Here is a 22,443-nt window from a genome sequence, read left to right as displayed (position 1 = left end):
ATTGAAGTGAAAATGGCCAAGGGACATGTTACCAAATATTAGTGCTGCTGTATGCATATTTTTGACCCAGTAGATTTGATCACTTTTTTTCTGTTCACCCATAATAAAGTCATAAAAGAACCAAACTTCATGAATGTTTTTTTGTGACAAAGAAGTATCTGTTCCAATCACTCTATCAGAGAAAAATCAGAGTTGCAGAAATAACTGGAAACTCAAGAGAGCCATGACATTATGTTCTTCAAAAGTGTATGTAAACTTTTGACCACAACTGTATAGTTTCTGGAGGTCATTTTGAGGTAATATGTATTCAGATGACGGTAAAAGAATGTCAGATGAGTAAGGATTTGTCTTTGATGGGCTGGGCAACAGCATAAGGAAAATACAGTGAGATCAATCACAGACTACGGCATATATTTATATCATTGTACTCATACATTTAAAATTGTGAGTGCATGTGTGGAAGAGTCAAAAGTTAAAAGAATGAAAGTAATTTATAAGAGCGGACAATTCCATAATATCACAAATACAATACAGTACCTAATTTAGAAAAGCGCACATTTTCACATCATCAAAAGCCATACATTTTATGTAATTTATTTAATGGGATATCTACATAATAACGTCATCATGATGAAGAATAATAGCAATTTATTACTGCGGACTATTTCACAATGTCAAAAATTCACATGAAACATGCAAAAATTTTTAAAGCATTTTCTTAGTAACGATGTCATGATCGAATGTCACGACGTTAATACCGTGAAAGGGAAAATAAGCCTCGCAACTTGTAGCGAACCTCGTTTACGTAGCAGTTCACGCCGTTAGCGTAAGTGGTCTTCTTCGATTCCTCTTCGTCGTTGCTGTCGGCCTTGCTGTTGGCAACATCGCCCCTTCGTCACAGATTCTGACGGATCGCAAATTTCGGTACAACACCTCCTCCTCTAACACACCTGAATCAAATAATCATTGTTAGATTTCTGCAGAACTTGCTGATGAGCTAGTCATTTAATTCATAATAATAACAAATTGACAATAATAATACATTTTATTTCTAGAGCGCTTTTCAAACCACACAAAGACGCTTCACAGGAGACATGGAATTAAAGTACGATAGAAAAGGTATTAAAAGGTTAAAAGATTAAAAGCACAATAAAGAGAAGTTAAGATATAACAGAGCTAGGGGTAACGGTGGGTGAGAAAGAGTGAACAGGTGTGTTTTCAGTCTGGATTTGAAAAGTGATAGGGTAGATATGCTGTGAAGACCAAGGGGTAGGGAGTTCCAGAGCTGGGGGTCACACTGACTAAAAGCTCTGGAACCAAAGATGGAGAGGCGGACACGGGGGACGGTGAGGGGGAGAATAGTAGTAGAGCGAAGTGGACGGGTTGGATTGTTTAAACGGAGTAGATTGCAAAGGTAGGGAGGGGCCAGGCCATGGAGTGTTTTGAAGGTGATGATGAGGATCTTGTAACTGATTCTTCGTTTGACGGGAAGCCAGTGAAGTTAAGAGAGGATGGGGGTGATGTGGTGCGTTGCGGGGGTTGTTCAGGTGTGTTTGGAGGAAAGAGACATGGAAAACAGGTTGGATTGAGGCTTGCGAGGACCGGATTTGTATAGGCCTGATATGTATATGTAGTATGTACTGTATAAATACAGGGTTTAGACGATTGGTTTGGGAAGGGCACGGCTCCCGCCGGCATTTCCACTCGTTTATAAAACTATCATATGGATGATGGGATTCTCGCATGAATAGGTGCAATTAGACACACTCAAGTAATAAAACTGTGTCAGGATTAGCGATCAGATAACATCAAATAGGATGCCAGCATACTCACACTCACAAGGGATTCACACAAATACTGGGTTCTACACGATGACGAGACGATGGCGGTGGAAATCGACGTCTTAATTGAATCTCTAAAACTGACCGTAAATGCTAAATAATGTTGAGATCTGGGGATTGTGCCTGCCATGCGAGATGCTCAACTTCATTAGAATGTTCCTCATGCCATTCTTTAACAATTATGTTCAATGCATATGATGCCAAAATGTTAGGTGTTTCCATTATTTTGTCCAACTCCTGTTTGTATGCACACTTATTTTACATGTTACTTGTGGCTTACAAACAAAACACAGAGTGTTTCTGTCGAGGATACAAACAGTACAGTGCATGAGGTGATCATTGCCAACAGTTTCTCGAAATCTTCTCAGTTTACAATTTCCTTTCTTCTTATCTAATGCGCCTCTTCCCTGACAATCGCACCATGTTTTTGTGGTACAACGAAGAATGCTACAGTACAATATATCATTATGGAACTTCAAAAGACAAGGTTGCAGTGGTAGATGTGCGTACCGGAGCATAAATTTTTAATTCATTACTTACCAACAATGATTAGCAATACCTGCTTGTTGGTTTGAGCATAGGATAGTCCAACTCCAGTCAGTTCTGGTCCGTCATATCCCAAAGGACATTTGCCACATCGGAACCCAGGTGCAGTGTTCTCACACTTTACACCAGGATAACATGGATTGAATTGGCACTAAAACATATGTAAATCATTAATTAGTGTTATGTTGTCTCTTTGTCAATTTGAATATACAATCCCTAGCAAAAAGTATGGAATCACCAATCTCGGATGACCACTCACTTAGACGTTTTATCATGTAGAACAAACTCAGATGAAAAGCTTGAAAAAATAATGAATTAGTTCAAAAGTGCAAGTCTTTAGCATTCAGAAACACTAAAAGAAATGAATAAAAAACATTGTGGTGGTCAGTAAATGTTACTTTTATCGAGCAAGTGCAGGAAATATATAGGGAATCACTCCATTCTGAGGAAAAAAATATGGAATCATTAGAAACAAACAAAGAAATAACAATCAAAACACATCTCTAGTATTTAAAAGTACCACCTCTGGCTTTCATGACAGCTTGCAGTCTCTGAGGCACGGACTTGATTAGTATTCTTCATCAATTTAGTGCCATCTCTCTTTGATTGCAGGTCGGAGACTTGCTGTGGACCATTTTTTATTCAATTTCCACCACAGGTTTTAAATAGGGTTGAGATCTGGGCTATTTGCAGGCCATGACATTGACTGGATGAGTCTTTCTCATTCAAAGGAATGCTTTAACAGTTTTAGCTCTGTTGCATGATGCATTGTCATTTTGGAAAATGACAAACATATTTTCAATTGAAGAGATAAGAAAGCTGTCTGAAATTTTAATGTTAAAACTTGTGCATTTATTGAAGATTTAACCACAGCCATCTCCCCAGTGCATTTGCCTGACATGCAGCTCCATATCATCAGGGACTGAGGGAATTTTGATGTTTTTCTTCAGGCAGTCATCTTTGTAAATCTCACTGGAACAGCACCAAACAAAAGTTCCAGCATCATCACCTTGTCAAGAGTCAAGAATCTGCATTGGACTAGAGATGTGTTTTGAATGTTATTTCTTTGTTTGTTTTTCATGATTCCATGTATTTTTCCTCAGAATGTAGTGATTCCGTATATATTTCCCTGCAGTTACTCTATATAAGTAACATTTACTGACCACCACAATGTTTTTTATTTACGGTTGCCGAGAGGTGTCAGGCGAAATGCAAATTACTTTGCAAATAGCAAAAGCACGAACCCCAATAGCAAACGCTTTGCAAAAGATAAAAAGCACGAATGCAAACTGCCACAACACAATCGCCAATTCCTAAAGCTCGATTGCAAATTGGCAAAAGCATGAACGCCAATTGCCACAACACGGCAGCAAATGCCTCGCAGCACGACCGCAAAAGGCTCGCTAGACAATTGCAAAGACGATGACCCAGAAGTTAAAAAAAAAGGTTTTGTAGATACAGTATTATTAGGGTTGTTCCGATCATGTTTTTTGCTCCCGATCCGATCCCGATCGTTTTAGTTTGAGTATCTGCCGATCCCAATATTTCCCGATCCGATTGCTTTTTTTTTTTGCTCCCGATTCAATCCCAATCCCAATCATTCCCGATAATTTTTCCCGATCATATACATTTTGGCAATGCATTAAGAAAAAAATGAATAAAACTCGGACGAATATATACATTCAACATACAGTACATAAGTACTGCATTTGTTTATTATGACAATAAATCCTTAAGATTGCATTTACATTATTAACATTCTTTCTGTGAGAGGGATCCACGGATAGAAAGACTTGTAATTCTTAAAGGATATATGTGACTTTGTATATTGTGACTAAATATTGCCATCTAGTGTATTTGTTAAGCTTTCAGTAAATGATACTGTAGCCATTTAACTGTTCTGCCCAAATGCATGATGGGAAGTGCAACCATGACTGTGCGTAGTGGCACCAATTGATATATCTTCTCTGCGTTGGGAAATAACATGTCAAGTAAAACAATCAACCACTACCTTTCTTCCCCACATTGCTTCTCACGATGTGTCTGATTGTTGAGCGAGGGAATTTAAGGCTTTAGCCAATTAAAAAAAAAAGGCTCCAAAGACTGCCAAAATTCACTCTACCCATTTTACCTTTTACCTCTAAATATAGATAAAACGGCGCCATTATAGATTGACTGCGATAATGCGTGAGTGGGTTGTGCAGCGCATGCGGTAAGTGATTAAATTTTAAAAAATTAATTACCCCCATTAACGCGATAAATTTGATAGCCCTATTTTAAGCCAAAACTAAAGACTCTGGATGAGTGTAAGACATTTTGTCTGTAATGTTAAATACAATTAGAAAACAATTCAATTAAAATATATATACTGTGTATATATATATATATATATATATATATATATATATATGTGTGTGTATATTAAAAAAAGGCATGTCCGATATTTTTTTGCCGATTCCGATACTTTGAAAATGACGTCCCGATCGATCGGACATCCTTAAGTATTATGCTTTTATTGAGATATTAATTACGAGTGGGGACGTCACTCGTAGCTTTTTCTTAGCTTAGCTCCCGCAGCTAATGGAGATAATAGTTTGAGATAATAATTTCGAGTCATGACTTCCCTCTAAGCCCCCAATTTACTGCAAAATGGACCCGAATTTGTTTGCGCTACGTTCGTGCTAGCCTTGTTAGGACACCCCTCTGTTGGTGAGAGAATTGATACGCTCCATTAGCTGCGGGAGCTAAGCTAAGAAAAAGCTACAAGTGACGTCCCCACCCGTAATTAATATCTCAATAAAAGCATAATACTGTATCTACAAAACCGTTGCAGCACAAACAATTAACATCATTTTTATATAAATTTGCGTCTGATGGGGGGGCAACTTTACGGAGGCCCGTAGAGATGGTCACAAAGCACATATAACAATATACAAAGTGTCGTCTTTTTTATTATTATAATTTTTTAAAAATTTCTGGGTCATTGTCTTTGCAATTGTCTTGCGAGCCTTTTGCGGTCCTGCTGCGAGCCATATGCTGTCGTGTTGTGGCAATTGGCGTTCGAGCTTTTGCCAATTTGCAATCGCGCTTTAGGAATTGGGAAGTGTGTTGTGGCATTTTGCATTCGTGCTGCGAGCCATTTGTTGCCGTGTTGTGGCAATTGGGGTTCGTGCTTTTGCCAATTTGCGATCGCGCTTTAGGAATTGGGGATCGTGTTGTGGCAGTTTGCATTCGTTCTTTTCATCTTTTGCAAAGCGTTTGCTATTGGGGTTCGTGCTTTTTCTATTTGCAAAGTGTTTGGACTTTGCATTTCGCCTGACACCTCTCGGCCACCGTATTTATTCCTTTATTTTAGTGTTTCTGAATGCTAAAGAGTTGCACTTTTGAACTAATTCATTATTTTTTTTCAAGCTTTTTATCTGAGTTTGTTCTACATAATAAAATAATAAAAGTGCGTGCTCATCCGAGAGTGGTGATTCGATACTTTTTGCTAGGGGTTGTAGTTCAGTACCTCGTCTATGTCGTCACAAAAAACCCCATCCCCTGTATATCCATCAGGACAGGGAGCACACTGGTACCCTCCCGTTGAAGATGGGATGCACATGTCCTGTTGGAAACACGTTCCAGGTGGACAGGAAGGAGGCATGGTGTACTGGCCTGGGCCTGGAGGTGATCCTGGGTTGGTTGGACCTCCACCAAGACCAGCTGACATTATATAGACAAAAGTATTGAATTGGTTTGACATCACGTTTTTCCACAAAACACTTTATCCAAGTGTTCCTTTTTGGCCCTTTCTTTGTGCATTGTGAAAAGAAAGGGCCTTCTACAAACTGTTTGAAGCATGAAATAATACAAAAAAGGAAACAGGCTTGAAATCCATGTTACTTACTACAAGGAAGACACTCTGTGATGGTGTTCCTCAGAAAGTTGGTCTCTTTTATCTTGGACACAAATAAATGAAAACTCAAAAGCATGATTAACAGAAATGTAATTCAGGTCTCACTTTTTACAAGCACACTTCAGGACACTTTTTCACGTTTTCTACCTGTTATCACCGAGACAACCTGATGGCTTAGTCATATCATAATCACTTTCTTGTGCATAGGTTTGCATATGGACGGTAGAGACAAAACACCACCAACTTTTCCAAATGCTAAAATTGTCCCCACCAACTTTTAAGCAACCTTATTTACATTATATAATAAGTTCAGTTATATAGGTCATTTAGATTGTCTTTCCCATATGTTCTATGAATAGAATTAACCCTACCATTATTGAGTGAATTATTCTCATGATGTTCAGACTTAAGTAATGTAAAAAGACGTCAATGTTGTGGACTGTGGAGAACACGCCACAAATTTTGCTACTGACAGTCCGACCTGCATCAGAGATAGCATAGCATTAAACTGTGTAAACTTGCTAACCTGCAAAACTCGAGTACACTGCAAAAACCTCCTTAAAACGGTTAAATTCCCTTGATTTCAGTGTACATCTACAAGAAATAAGTGAAATAATCTCACAGTTCTTCAAGTAAATTTTTACTCAGATTTCTTGAATAAGAAAAATAACTAGCTGAAAGTAGGATTGACAGATTTATCCCTGGCCTAATTATAAATTAGCAGTGTGTTTTGTACTGTTTTTGTTAATAGAACTGTGAGAAATGTAGTGAACTCTGCTGGAAACTATAGAACCAGCAAAACGTGAGCAAGAAGCTGCTCATCGAATTATCCTATTTGTTACATCAGGTTTATTTTGAAATACGACAGTTTATTTAATACAAGGCCAGAAAGCTCAATGAGTAGGTTACCTGCTGATTAAGCATGTCCTTCATCTCAGCTAGCATAAGCTTTAATTCTTGCATCGTGGTCTGCTCCTGAATGCTTCTGCTTGCCTGAAAACCTGAGAGCGAGACACAAAGATGGCCACACCATGGCACTTTGCACCATTAAGTGATACGACAGCTGGATGAATACAACATATTTTGGAAAATAATTGAAAGGTTGGTAGTCGTGTGTTTTGCTACAATTGTTAAAGGAAAAGCAAGGAATTGTTCTTCTGTGAAACAGAGTTATTCACGATACACTGATCAGATTATTATAATTATTTATTTTCAACATGATCCTAAAATGCCCTAATATAAAGAATGATTTTATTCTTAATTCATAGTTCTTAAGAAACTGTAATTTATACTGTATTTTAAATGATTCATATTTGCCTTCTTCAGGTGTAGAGTTTTGGTAATCCATCCATCCATTATCTACCGCTTAATCCAGGGTCGGGTCGCAGGATCTTTAGCAGGGAAGCACAGACTTTTCTCCCCCCAGCCACTTCAAACAGCTCCTCCGGCGGGATCCCAAGGCGTTTCCCAAGACAGCCGAGAGACATTGTCTCTCCAGCGTGTCCTGGGTCGTCCCCGGGGCCTCCCGCTGGTGGGACATGCCCGGAACACTACTCCAGAGAGGTGTCCAGGAGGCATCCAAACCAGATGCCCGAGCCACCTCAGCTGGCTCCTCTCAACGCGGAGGAGCGGCGACTCGACCCTTAGTCCCATTCCGGATGACCGAGCTTCTCACCTTATCTCTAAGGGAAAGCCCGGACACCCCGCAGAGGAAACTCATTTCTGCCGCTTGTATCCAGGATCTTGTTCTTTCGGTCACGACCTATAGCTCATGACCATAGGAACGTAGATCAAATGGTAAATCGAAAGCTTTGCCTGTTGGCTCAGCTCCCTCTTCTGGGGATCACACTCCTCAGCCTTCCTGGTAAAGTCTGTTCTGGGGTGCTGGAGAGGAGGGTCCGTCGGGAAGTTGAATCTTGGATTCAGGAGGAGCAGTGTGGTTTTCGTCCCGGCTGTGGAACAATAGACCAACAGTACACCCTCTGCAGGGTCCTCAAGTGTGCATAAGAGTTCGCCCAACAGGTCTACATGTGTTTTGTGGATTTGGGGAAGGCGTTCGACCGTGTCCCTTGGGGAGTCCTGTGGGGGTGCTTTGGGAGTACGGAGTACCGAGCCCCTTGGTAAGAGCTGTTCCGTCACTGTACGACCGGTCACAGAGTTTGGTCCGCATTGCCGGCAATAAGTCAGATTCATTCCCAGTGAGGGTGGGCCGAGGTTGCCCTTTTTCACCGATTCTGTTCATAACTTTTACAGACAGAATTTCTAGCCACACCAGAAGTGTTGAGGGGATCCGGTTTGGTGGCCTTAGCATTGCATCTCTGCTTTTTGCAGATAATGTGGTGCTGTTGGCTTCATCAAACCGTGATTTTCAACTGTCACTGGAGCGGTTCGCAGTCAAGTGTGAAGTGGTTGGGATCAAGATCAGCACCTCCAAATCCGAGCCAATGTTCCTCAGTCGGAAAAGGGTGGTGTGCCCTGTCCGGGTTGGAGATAGGATCCTGCTCCAAGTGGAGTTCAAATGTCTTAGGGTATTGTGCACAAGTGAAGGTAGAAGAAAGCGGGAGATCGACAAGCGGATCGGTGCAGCGTCTGCAGTGATGCGGACTCGTCCGTTGAGGTGAAGAAGGAGCTGAGTTTTGGTAATAATAGTATATAGTGTATATCTTTTAAATGTTTTGAGCTAAAATGCCATAAACCTCCTAAAAAAAAAAAGTTCTGCTCAGAGGCATGGTACATTGTGGACCAGCCAATCACAGGAAATATTCACAGATAACCATTCTTATGCAAATCCACATTTATGGACAATTCAGATTATTCAGTTAACCTACCATGCATGTTTTTGGAATGTGGGCGTAATCGTTAGGTGGACTTGCTAACCGCTACAATATCGGGTTTATAGTTAAAAAGATTGCTTTTGTGTTATCGTGCTCTCACTTAGTAGCTTGACAGGATCGCTCTGATCCAGGATGCAGTCCTGAAGTGTTGCTACGTTGTCTACGGTGTCATCAAGGACCAGTTTCATGTCGGTGACGCCACCCTTCATCACAGATGAAAGACAAGGTCAGTGAAAGTGCCCTGAATGTTATTTTTCATTGACCATACCTGCAGTGTCCTAAGTGCCACTGTATTCTGACTGCGCGGGATGGACCCAAACGCAGCTGGCAGGTCATCCAGTGTGTGAGCCAGCCTGCAGTCCACGTAGATGTTGAGGCGAGGGGGCCCGCGTTGCAGACCGCTAGCATGAAGCATCACATGGTGGTCATTGCCATCGGCCAGGGAACCGTGATTGAAACTGGTTGTAGTGTATCTGCCGTCAGTCTTCTTATACCGCAGAGTGACTGGAGTGCATGTTGAAAGAGCGCATCGATGCCACCAACTGCCGGATACTGAGTTGTCACATACTTGAGTAATCATCTCTCACCTTTACTCAGTTTGGCTTGAACATTGAGCTCCAGGTACTTGATGTTGTCTGAGGGGTTAATGACACTATAAAGTGATGTAGGGGCCTTGTTTTGAAGTTTGAAGGAGGAGAGTAAGAAGGCCTCATCCCGCCCTTTATTCTTTAAGTTTCCTTGGAGCAAGTCTGGCAAGCAATCCGGTGACACCAGGAGGTCATACACTAACACAGGAGAGTCAACTTGTTAAAGTGACAAAAGCGGAACCTCTTTGGGCCAACATAATCCACTTGGGGTGTTAATCAACTTCAGATTTGTTGGATTCGGTCACAATTTTTGCTTCGATGTCAAATTGGCAAAATGAAAACATAATTAATAACTGCACATAGCATTTTCAAGTAACATTTTTACATTCGTAATCACAATATGAGCTCACGAAGAGGTTTTTCCCCTCATGAAAAGTGATGAAAGTGATAGTTGGCAGTCTGATTTTAATGCGTCATACACCCGGGGATGTGAGGCGGCTGGGATAGGGTGAAGGGCGTTGGGGTGACGTGACAGTTACCTACCAACTACAGGCCCCGCCATTCCCACACCTTTTCAACGTACCACATACATTACACTCCACGGGGGTGCTTCGGCCAGGGGCAGTGGGATGTGCAGCTGGAAAGAACCTCCACGCAGCAGTCCCACTGCCCTCGGCTGGGCTCTTCTATTTTAATGCATACACTGACTGCACTACCCTCCCAACACAATTCCATTACGGTGGTGGGTAATGTCTGCCAGTCGGGGATCTGGCAGCCACAGTAATAGGGCAGTAGGTGGGTCCCACACTATTTCTTTATGGCGTGAGCTCCAGGGCGCGGCCTCTATCTGGGCTGCCGGTTGCGGGGTTGGCGTCGGGGTCGGGGCGTCGGGGTCGGGGCTCCGGTCTGCGCCGCTCCACGGCGGCTTCTCTGGACTTTCTTTCTTCGTCTTCCCCTCTCTTTTCTGCCCGAGTCTCCTCTTTGGGCTCCGGCGCAGGTCAGTGGCTGAGTGCCGGAAGGTTGTCGCCCACTCCAGGTGGGGGCCTTGTCCTGCCACGGCTCTAGTGGGCCGAGAGGTTCCCGCGGTGTGCCGTGTCGGTTGGGGGGTTGCGGCGGTGGCTGGCATGGTGGTGGGGGCAGTGGCGCGTCCCCTCACCCCTTCCCTGAAGGCCAGTTAATGGGGGCGCGGATAGTCTGGAGGACCATCCTGGATCCCTGGGGGATGACAGCGGCCCCCTTGCTGGAGCTGCGAGAGGAGGGATGGGCTGCGCTGGCTCACCACCCTGATTGGCCAGGAAGGAGCCGTGCCCCTAGGGAAGACCCCGCGCAGCATTTCCTATTGCCTGCAAGACTATCAAACATCTAATGGGATTCACGCAGGACTGGGTGCAATTAGACACACTCAAGTAGAGAAACTATCGGTGCCAGGATTAGCTATTAGGCAGCATAGAATAGGATGTCAACATAACAACACTTACAAGTGATTCACATAATACTGGGTTCTTAACCTCAAATTGCTGATTTGTGTAGCTCCACCAAACCTGAACACATCTCTTTCTAACTTCCCACCCCTCCTTTTTCTCCTCTGTCATCAGCCACCCCACGTGGTGTCGACCGGATATACAATTACAGTATATTTCTGACTATAGGTCGCAGTTTTTTTTCATAATTTGGCTGGGGGTGCAACTTATACTCAGGAACGACTTATGTGTGATTTATTAACACATTATGATATCATTTCACATGATATTTTGGTGTTTTGGAGTGACACTGATGGTGTGGTAAACTTGTTAGCATGTTCTTTATGCTATAGTTATCTGAATAACTCTTAATAGGTATGGCCATGTTCACGTTCTGCCTTTGGCAATGTGTGTTCAATTGTATTATTGACTTTTTTATATTGAAATGCATGCTTTTAGTTTGTGGCCCTTTCACGCCCAAGTGGGGGTGCAGTCGTACTTGTTTACGCGAAGAAGAGTGCTCACACGCCAGAAAAAGACAGACAGCTACGCAGCGTCTCTGAGCGAGTGGGCGAGAGAGAGAGAAAAACCCGGCGGCGAACCGACATTCATTGTTTATGCTTGTAAAATATCTCTACAGAGGCAACGCCTGTGTGTATCATCTTTTATGTTGTTGTTGTGCGTTTTCCACCCGCGATCGGACATTTAGAGCCAGTTGTGTGGTTGTTTGAACGATGTGCTAATGCTAGCGAACGCATGCTAACCGTTTGTGTCATTGCTGTAATAGCAGCTAATTATCATTTATTTACATTGATGCGAACCTGTTTGGTATCGAGGACGAAATTGATTCAGCAAATTATACGGGCGTCCAGCATCGTCATTTGGGAGTTTAGCTCGCTGTATAGCCAGGACCGAGCCGTAGCGTCCTGGTGAGGACAGTGTATTCGCATTTCGTTGTTCATGCATCATGTAACATCATACTGTACACTTATTCAGCATGTTGTTCTCTATTGTATTTTTATAATAAATTGCCTTTCAGGATGACATATCTGTTCTATATGTTGGATTTTATCAAGTAAATTTCCCCCAAAAATGCGACTTATACTCCAGTGCGACTTATATATGGTTTTTTTTCCCTCTTCGTTGGGCATTTTATGGCTGGTGTGACTTATAGTCCGAAAAATACGGCAGCTAACGATAGCACTGCTATATTCATAGTTAGTGTGGGTGTTGAATGTATTTGTTGTTGTTGTTTGTTCTTCTGTTTTGTCTCTCGCTCCTTTTCTATTTTCCTTTCTGTCCCCCCATAATCCCATTTTCCTAATAAACGAAACACAATGAATAATCACAATGTGACACATTAATACTGTTCAGACCAATAGGACACTCAGATTTCCATTCTCCGTGTCAAGCAGCTGAACAGGACAGGTTAAAAAAAAAATGTTTCCAGTCTGCTATGGATTACCTTCACTAAGTATCTTTATGAAGTGTGACAGGTTGTCCACTTGTGTGCGTGTGCCCTACGTGAACATGTGAGGAGCTGCTTGCGTTTGTGGCCTGCTGTCTTTTATAGAGTGGCGGACAGGACAGGAGTTGCCGAAAGGAATCGACGCAGCGGCACACTCTTTCCACTGGAGCCGGCCCACTCGTTTCACATTCACGTGCGTGCGGACATTTGCGCAATTCAAGAAAAACATGAGGTGACGGGAAAATGATGTGGAAAAAATGGGGTGTTGTTTCCAGGCAAATCAGCTTTTTGCATACGCATTATTTCAGATGCCAGGTACAGAGCTGCTTTACCAATCAAGAGTGCTCCAATTTATGTTATTACCCTAATTTCCCAATCTCCTAGAAACAACTAGAGTCAATAGAACACAGGCCTCCAACAAGGAGAGATATGATTATCATCAAATCCCCCGACCACGCTCGTGGATGTCAAGTTGCTAAAAATAGTGGGGTTCTACAATAGTTTTTTTTTTTAATTATTTTTTTAATAACTAATATATTAAAGGGAATCTCAGACTTAAAGATTTATAGGCTTGAATAAGCCACAATTGTTCTCTTTTACGAAAATATGTTATTAGAAACACATAAAATATTGCCATTGATTTAAAAATCTGTAATATTTAGTACCGTAATTTTCTGACTATAAGGCGCATCTGACTATAAGCCGCCACCCACCAAATTTGACACGAAAACGTCATTTTCTCATAGATAAGCCGTACTGAACTATAAGCCGCAGCATTCCTCACTGTATTATGGGATATTTACTGCAAAAGATATTAACTGGTATCACTTTATTTGACAGGGGCATCATAAGACTGTCATAAGACCAAATGAACTTTCATGAAGCTTCATTTGGCCATCACTGCTCCCTTTGGGGAGACAGTCAACCTCTGCTGTCAACACTGTTGTCATCTAACATGTCTCCAACCATGCATTGCAGCGCTACAGATGAAAACAACAAATCAAAATTTATGTATGTTTCTTCAGTTACTGTTCCAGTTGTTTCATTAATTGCAAGTTATGATATTTGGTAACACATTTTTTGACAGTGGCGCCATAAGACAGTCATAAGACAATCATAATTATGACATGACTCTGTCATGAGCCTTAACGAATGGTTATAACAGATGTTATTTAGTGTCATCCAGCAAATTATCACACTTTTGAATTGAGGTAAAAGATCCCAGCTGGACATAAATGGAATTAGTGACATAATTTTCTGGATGACACTTAACACTAGAACTACCAAGGGTGGATCAGTTGATACAAATTCCTTTTCTAACCAGAGAAGGGTCATCTGACCCTAATCAGCATATGTTTTGTGAGCATTGAGTTCGTCATTAGTCATACCCATTCACACTCGCAAAACCACAGGGTTTGATTGCTCCAATTAGCATCTTGAGTGTTTGCAGGGCAGGTCTGCCTTGGCTTTGTCGGACAGTGGACCGCTCAGGCAGGCAATCGGGCGTACAACCTTTTTACATATTCCAGAAGCTGCAGTTTACCTATGTACAAGGACTGTGTAATACAAAACAAAACATTTTTTATGTGGCGACATACGACACTTCGCCCTTTTCCCGGGGCTAGGTGTTGGAGGTTGTTGCCGAAGCAATTTTTCCAGTGTATGCCTGATACAACACATATGCATTCAGTGCTGCCATGTCAATCATATTGTAGAACACGAAGACTGGCCATCCCTGTGTTGCTCCGTGTTTGACAAAGTCAAGGGAGCCCTGGATTTGCAATTATTCAAGATGCTAATTGCAGCTATCCACAACGAAACCCCCCTTCACAACTAGGCTGCTTGATTGCTTGTTTGAGTGGTCTATTGTTTGACAAAGTAGTAGTCAGCTTGGTATCGGGGTCATTTGACGCCTTTCTGGTCTTTCTTTATAGCCAAAAAAACCTGGGACTTCTATTAATGACATCTGTTCAAAAGCATTCAGTAATGCCCATGATAGTGTCATGTCATGACTATGACCATCTTATGACAGTCTTATGACGCCACTGTCAAATTATGCATTACCAAATAACACAAAAAAACAACAACAAATAAGCCGCACTAGACTATAAAACGCAGGATTCAAATGAGGGAAAAAAGTAGTAGCTTTTAGACCGAAAATTACGGTACATGTTTTGAGCTCGGGAGGGCGCCATGTTTTATACACACAATGGCGGCTTGGGGTGATGACATAGACTGTCATTGTCACTAGACAAACACTAGCCAATTCCCTCTAGGCGGCAAGACGTCCAACACATCCGCACATCGGTTAAAAGCAGCGAGTGCTTCCTATTTGTGTTTTTATTGAGTGTTTTATTACCTTTTCATCGCCTTAAAATACTTTTTGCATGTGTTTCAGTCTCATACTTTTAAGCATTGTGTTTTCTTGTGGTACCTTTAAGCAGATCGTGGATCTCTTGACCACATTAGTCACGTAAAATATTTAAAACACCCTTATTTGATATTACTACGTTAAGTATATTCTTAAGGCATCCTTAGTATGTTCTGTCTGTATGCATCTAAACAAAACAAGTTTAAAGTGCATGGTAGTACTTTGGGTGTCAAATTCACCTCTGTAGGACGTGTCGCATATTTTGGCAGAACACCGTTTTTTCCCCTCTACTCTCATCTCGTCTCATCCCGTCTTTACTGTTCATTTTACATTTGCTGCTCGTTCTGTGAAATATTGACAGTGCTGTCATGCTCATTAAGTTCCTCTCGGGTTTAAATTAAAAGGGTTGAACAGATGACATGTTTATGTCGCTAGAGGCATACTCTGGAAGCCGGCAGCAGGGGTTAATTTTGGCCGGATCTTGCCGGAACAAGATCCGGCACCTCTTGATTTTGGCCTCCCTGTGTTCCGTATTATAATAACATTATGAAAACAATTTTAAAAAATGTATTGTAATAGCCCCGAATGGGGGGAAAGAAGAAGAGGAGTCGTTGATGGCGTTCTCCCCTTTATTGTGGCAACAATAAGAAAACAATAAACAAAATAACAGCGGACTGCCACCACTTTCAACCGCAAACTTTTGCTTCTTGCCCGTCTCCCCCTCGCTTCATACTACTCACAGCTCTCCTGTCCCAGCGTCTCTTAAAGGGACCGTCCATAGTGTCTTGTTTTGAGCTCTTTGTTGACAGAGGTATCGAACACACGACGTGCCAGCTTTGTTTCTTTATTAACACATAGAGCTAACAGCACGAACAGAACTACCTCTCCATCTCATTTCCGCATCACGTGGCCAAAACAACAGTAACGTTGCATGCAGTTCAGGGGGCCTCGGAAAACATTATATCAGAATATTACACAAAGGTACGCACATTACAGTATGGAAAAGCGCTATATAAGTATAACACCTTTACCATTTACCATAAAATAAAATAATAATATGCATAAATTCATATACAGAACAAATCCCAAGAATGCATGCATGTTGTTTATAAAAATTTAACGTCATTTGAAAGATTTGGTGATGCACTGAAAAGCTGGACCAACAAATCACGACCCTAACATTAAAAAAAAAGAAAAAAAAAAATCTTTTTAAATTTGCGGCATCTCAACATGCCAAAAAGACAATTGCATTTACTGTCCTTTTTTGAAAAGAAGGAAGATGGTTAAAAATGAGTCAGAAAAGCAAAAAGAAAAGAAAGGAAAAAAGAAAAGTCCCACATCATGGCAAGTGGGCTTCTGCGTGTTGTTTTCGACACAATTTTCTGCGTATGTTCCGGGACTTGTGCCCGTCTCGTCATCCCTGCGCTGTCATATGTACTTTGCGTTCCGGCACCTTATTATTTACAAATTAAGCACTGCCCGGCAGCGTAACCATGTGACGTCACCGTTATGCGATGTCATAAGCGGAGTTTAAGGGTGGGCCAGGGGGCCAGCTCCCCCCCTCCGGTGGCCGAAAACTGTCATTGCATGAAATTGACTTTCCGATATATATAAATGATGTAAAGCAAGAAAACAAACAACAAAAATGAATGAAATGAACAAAAAAACTATATTTTTATAATGGGTCAACATTATTTTTCGATCAGATTATGTGACTAGCACCTTAGACGATCATTTGCTTTGCATATTATTTTCCAAAATAAAAAATAGGGGAGGGCAATTTTTATTTTTCAAATGATTTCTTTCTTTGATTGAAAAAAAAAAAAATATATATATATATATATATATTTTTTTTTTTTTTTTTTTTGATTGAAGCAACTTTTTTGGGGATTGAATGATTTAGACACAAATGTCCCACCTGTAATACGGCCCAAACACAAAAAGGATTGCTAAAATCAAAGAAAACTTTTTTTTAAAGAAAAATGAAGTGTCCAAATGCAAATTTTTGAGTCTCAATTATTTTTTCGCCTTCAAAAACATTTTGTCTATGAGCGAAATTTTTCTCTTTTTGATTGAATTGATTTTTCTTTTGAAAATATATTTTTTTGTATGACGCAACTTATTCTTTGATTGAATAATAAAGACGCAAATGTCCTAGCCAAAATGATGCCCTAACACAAAACAACATTACTTCAATCAATCAAAAGAAAAAAAGACTTCAATTAAAAATAAATAATTAAATAAAATAGCTTTCAAATGCATTTTTTTTTTGTTTCAAATTTATTTTTGCATTCAAACACTTTTTTTTTTTTGGATTGAAGTGACTTTTTTTCATCGAATAATGAAGACACAAATCTACCTCCATATGGCTCGGCCCAGGGGATACATTTTTTGACTGAGGTAAGTAACTACATTGGCACGACACCGGCGGGCGTACCATATTCAATGGATGATGATCTTGGTGAAAAGTATAGATGTCCTGCGAGAATTCCCCTCAAGAACGATGGGAAACAAAATAACGCTCCTTTTAACTTATTATTATAAATATTCTTGTAAGTTAATTTTATTAATGACACTGTGTTTCGGGGTCATTAATATGTTGTTCCCCCCTACCCCAAAAGTCAAACTCCGCCTATGTGCGACGTCAACAATAATGGCGACCTACTAGTTAAAGTAATTTTACAAACTGTACAAAAAAACGAAAACATCAAGAGGGGTTTCAATATCAAATTATTTTAACTCATAATAACATTAATCTTTTAAGAACTACAAGTCTTTCTATCCATAGATCCCTTTAATATCGTAACAGAGTGAACATTTGGGGGGATTGAAGGATTTGTAATGCAGTGATTTACTTGGCTCTGAACAACAGACATATATAGTAATTCAGTCTCAACTAGTGTTGTGCTTAAAGCAACAGTGACATCAAAACTAAAGTTTGGACACAGAAAGATGTTTTCTTTTCATGAAAATATTTGGAGCAATAATTTCTCTATAGTTTAGATCAAGCACATGTTTAAAAATGAAACTTCCATACCAGTACAACTTAATTATTAGTAATATCACTTTATTACTGTGACACATGCACCAAACAGAGCTCCGTTCCCAAACAAGACAACATTTATCATTTTTTAAAATACAACACAACACAATCGCGCAAAAAATGCTGTTTTTGTTTTACATGTAGAATAATAACTGAAGTAACCGGCACTCACCAATCCCTTGAGCTGTAGCAGTGATCAACAGCTGATGCAGCACCAGAGACAGAGCCAAAACTCCAGGCCACACACTCATTGTCTCCAGTAAGAAGAAGAGCTGCTCTTGGAACTGAAAAGTTTCAGTCGCCTACGATGGACAAAGCTGAGTACCCAGATGTCGAGGCAAAATCTCGACAGAGGTGAGGTGGCTATTTGGCTACAGGCGCAGCTTTAAAAGCAGAGGGGAGTGCCCTCCCTCAAGTAGCAAAAGATTTGGCTCACATGCCTATTTAAAAATAAAAAAAAGAAAGGGAAAAAATCAATCACAAAGTGAATGGTACAATTATTACCATTCCGTGATTGGATCGGGACATACCTAGGAATTTAGAAAGTGATGGAGGTGAAAGAGTAGCATACTTCTAATTTTACCATTTTTTAAAAATTAACATAGGACTCTGTACTTCTGCTTAAATACAAAATGTGCAATGCATGAGATTGAAATCTTTTCCCATTGTTGCCTGCCTTACGTAGTTAATGTAGTACAGTACAGAAGTGTTAGGTTTTGTGTTTGTTTTCTCCTAGTGTGACTTGTCCCTGTGATTGCCCATTGCTCTCACCTGTGTGTGTTCTTCCAGTGTATCCTGCAATCTGCATCCACCTGTGTTACCCAGCTGTTCCTCGTCTCGTTACCCCTTGTCTGCGTGTGTGTATATAATGACCCAGTTTCTTGTCACTCCTTGTTGCGTCATTGTCAAAGTCTGTCTACGTCCATGTCCATGCTCTGGTCAACATTCTTGCGTCTCTCCAAGCCCTCGTGTTCCCCTCAGTAAGTTTTTGATACCCAGCCTTTGTCAGTAACCCGAGTTTTGTTTTCCGCTGTTTTTTGGAACCTCGTCATTCTTTGTTGGTACTTTGTTTTTCGCTTGCCATAATTAAATCATTTTGCACCGTCAATCTGCCTCGTCTCCCTTCCCTGCATTTGGGTCCACACACAACCTGCCTGCCCGCGTTCCTGACAAGAAGTAAAAATTGTGAGAGTCAAATGTATAAAAAATAGTGTCCCTCTTTTATAAACTTGCTTACAGTTCAGCTACCATGGAAAAATGAGATGGCTCATACACAAATAAATACATAAATAAATAACTACAGTGAAGAAAAGTATTTTAACACCCTGCTATTTTGCAAGTTCTCCCACTTAGAAATCATGGGGGGGTCTGAAATTTTCATCGTAGGTACATGTCCACTGTGAGGGAGATAATCTAAAAAGAAAAATCCAGAAATCACAATGCATGATTTTTAAACAATTTATTTGTGTGATACATACGCAAATAAGTATTTGAGCACCTGTCTATCAACTACAATTCTGACCCTGAAAGACTTGTTAGTCTGCCAATGAAAAGTCCACCTCCACTTCATGTAATATCCTGAATCAGATGCAGTTGTTTAAGGTTGATGGCAGCATAAATGTCACCTGTCCACCCCATAAAATCAGTGACTCAAACTTGTAACATGGTCAAGAACAAAGAGCTGTCCAAAGACACCACAGACAAAATTGTTCACCTCCACAAGGCTGGAAATGGCTACTAAGCAATTGCCAAGCAGCTTGGTGAAAAAAGGTCCACTGTCGGAGCAATCATTAAAAAATGGAAGAAGCTAAACATGACTGTCAATCTCAATTGGAGTGGAGCCCCAAGATATCACCTCGTGGGGTCTCAATGATCCTAAGAAAGGTGAGGTGACACTACATGACAGGAGTTCGTCAATGACCTAAAAAGAGCTGGGACCACCATTTCCAAGGATACTGTCAGTTGAGAGTAAAATAGAACTTTTTTGGTCATAATTCATAATAAGTGTTTGGAGCAAGAAGAATGATGAGTACTATCGTAAGAACACCATCCCTACTATGAAGGATGGGGATAGTAGGATCAAGCTTTGGGGGGGGGGGGGTTCAGCGCATGGGACAGGATGACTGCACTGTATTAAAGAGAGGATGACTGGGGCCCTGTATTGTGAGATTTTGGGGAATAACCTCCGTCCTTCAGTCAGAGCATTGAAGATGGGTTGTGCCTGAGTCTTCTAACATGACAATGACCCGAAGCACACAGCCAGAAAAACTAAGAAGTGGCTCAGTAAAAAGCATAACAAGGCTCTAGCATGGCCTAGCCGGTCTCCAGACCTAAACCCAATAGAAAACCTTTGGAGGTACCTCAAACTCCATGTTTCTCAGCGACAGGCCAGAAACCTGACTGATGGGTGGACCAAGATCTGTCCTGCAGTGTGTGCAAACCTGGTGAAAACCTACAGGAAACGTTTGACCTCTGTAATTGCAAACAAAGGCTACTGTAACAAATTTTAGCATTCGTTTTCTGAGGTGCTCAAATACTTATTTGCAGCTGTATGACACAAATAAATCGTTAAAAAATAATACATTGTGATTTCTGGATTTTTCTTTTTAGATTATCTCTCTCATAATTAAGTAAGTAGGAGAAGTTGCAAAATAGCAGGGTGTTGAAATACTTATTTTCTTCACTGTATCTGCACATTGTTGTCTTCATCTGGTCGTTCTCTAGGCTGCATCAACACAACACATTTGCCGCAAACATTTTTGGAACCCACATCAATAAATTCTCTAAATGAGGCCGTGGATTGGGAATAGTTTGCTTCTCTGAATCTGTCCACCTTGGTCTCTGTTCAAGATGTCAAGTGCAGTTGACCCTTCCTTTGTCTCTTTTTCTCACCTGGTTGACTGCAGAGTTTGGGGGGGAAAGGTACAGTATTTACTAAGGGTGTAACGGTCCATGTATTCGTATTGAACCGTTTCGGTACTTGGTGTTCGGTTCGGAACGGACGCGTACCGAATGAGTTTCTGACGTAATGTAACCCTTACTTTTCGAGGCTGTGAGTCGATCGGGTTACAGTTTCTTTGTGTAAATTATATTTACTCCGTCTTCTCTACTATAATGAGGACCAACACGGTAGGACAAAACGTCAATGGCACGACAACGTGGCTGCCGCGAGAACGCAGTGAAACGTGGCCGTTAAAGTCAATCAGCCAATGCACACCAGTCGCAGTGCGGCCGCGTGTTAGACGCGTCCCAGAAGCGGCAAAAGAACGGCAGAGTTTATTATTTGACGAGAGACGCGGCCCTCCTGCGTCAATGCTACTAGCTAGCAGACCGGGCAGACCGGAAGTCACTCGTGTAAAAATACGGTCGAGCCGGTCGATTTTCAAATATGCAATCGTAACCCACTTTTTGAGTCCATCAGATCTCTTGAGTGGTAGATCGGGGCACAGTTGACTTGTCTTTGTTGATTTACATTTGTCTTCTCTGCTGTAATAATAACCAACACGGCCCCGTGTTCAATACAAAATCCTCCTACCACAACAAAACAAGTAGGAACTCGTATTCACATAGGAACTAAAGTTATACAACATAAAATATACAATATAAATGAATACTACATCGCATTTGTACAATACAAACACATAATAAAATAAATAATAGCCCATTTAAATAAAATAAATTGAAACGAGCTAAAGCACCTGTAATCAAATAATAAAAATAATACAGAGATCCTGCTTACACAATTATATTTATTAATTTCTGTGTGGCGCTTTAACTTGAGAAAATCCACCAATAAAGCTTTTGAAAACCGTTCATAAGGGGAAAAAAATTCACTGAGGCATTTCATTTGTAAAACACATGTTAAAGTCTTTGTCATTGGGATTGCTTTTCTCTTTAGCGCAGGACTTCTTTTTTTCTTCTTTCTTTCAGAAAGAAAGCTGACCAATACGTGGGGTCTGAAAGGCAAATTGTTGTTGGATTATTATTTTTAAATACCCGCTACTTTTTGAGCAGAATTCTAGGTTTGTATAGGCTACGATTCCTATTGTTGAAAGCACAAAATTGTGTAATAAACAACTAGCATTTATATTTTGCATTTTGTTTTTTTACTGTACCGAAAATGAACCAAACCGTGACCTCAAAAGCGAGGTACATACCGAACCGAGATTTTTGCGTACCGTTACACCCCTAGTGTTTACATATCACGACAAAATGAGTAGAAAATGTAAGGAACAAAGGTAAAAATTCCTCAAGTACATATAGCTCCCTTAAAAAGTTCCATTCAACCACAATATTAAATGTAGCTTAATGCCCGAGTCCCTTTATCTATATTAGATAACATTGGCAAGTAGGTTACCACAAAAGAAGTTTCCTCATCTGAACAGGTGGGGACAT

General features: G+C 40.9%; 1 protein-coding gene across 2 annotated transcripts in view; it reads right to left on the bottom strand.

The window, feature by feature from the left end:
• The window catches only part of thbs4a (thrombospondin 4a), a 55,878-nt gene extending 33,444 nt beyond the window's left edge, over nt 1-22,434 (bottom strand). Inside the window, exons 1-10 of one of the 2 annotated variants that reach the window (XM_057832815.1) lie at nt 22,406-22,431; nt 20,819-20,948; nt 18,221-18,488; nt 9,707-9,904; nt 9,388-9,623; nt 9,220-9,322; nt 7,195-7,286; nt 6,277-6,328; nt 5,899-6,092; nt 2,401-2,538 (exon numbers count right to left, since the gene is read on the bottom strand). In XM_057832815.1, coding sequence (XP_057688798.1) covers nt 2,401-2,538; nt 5,899-6,092; nt 6,277-6,328; nt 7,195-7,286; nt 9,220-9,322; nt 9,388-9,623; nt 9,707-9,904; nt 18,221-18,299 — 1,092 coding nt within the window. In that variant the 5' untranslated portion in view covers nt 18,300-18,488; nt 20,819-20,948; nt 22,406-22,431. Of the gene's footprint in view, nt 1-2,400; nt 2,539-5,898; nt 6,093-6,276; nt 6,329-7,194; nt 7,287-9,219; nt 9,323-9,387; nt 9,624-9,706; nt 9,905-18,220; nt 18,489-20,818; nt 20,949-22,405 lie in introns of both variants that reach the window. The other variant, XM_057832816.1, reaches the window with a different exon arrangement.
• Between the last annotated feature and the right edge of the window lie 9 nt (nt 22,435-22,443).

This window comes from Corythoichthys intestinalis, chromosome 3 (assembly GCF_030265065.1).
Source record: "Corythoichthys intestinalis isolate RoL2023-P3 chromosome 3, ASM3026506v1, whole genome shotgun sequence".
NCBI classification, from domain to species: Eukaryota; Metazoa; Chordata; class Actinopteri; order Syngnathiformes; family Syngnathidae; genus Corythoichthys; species Corythoichthys intestinalis.
This window is presented reverse-complemented; position numbering and strand designations above follow the sequence as displayed.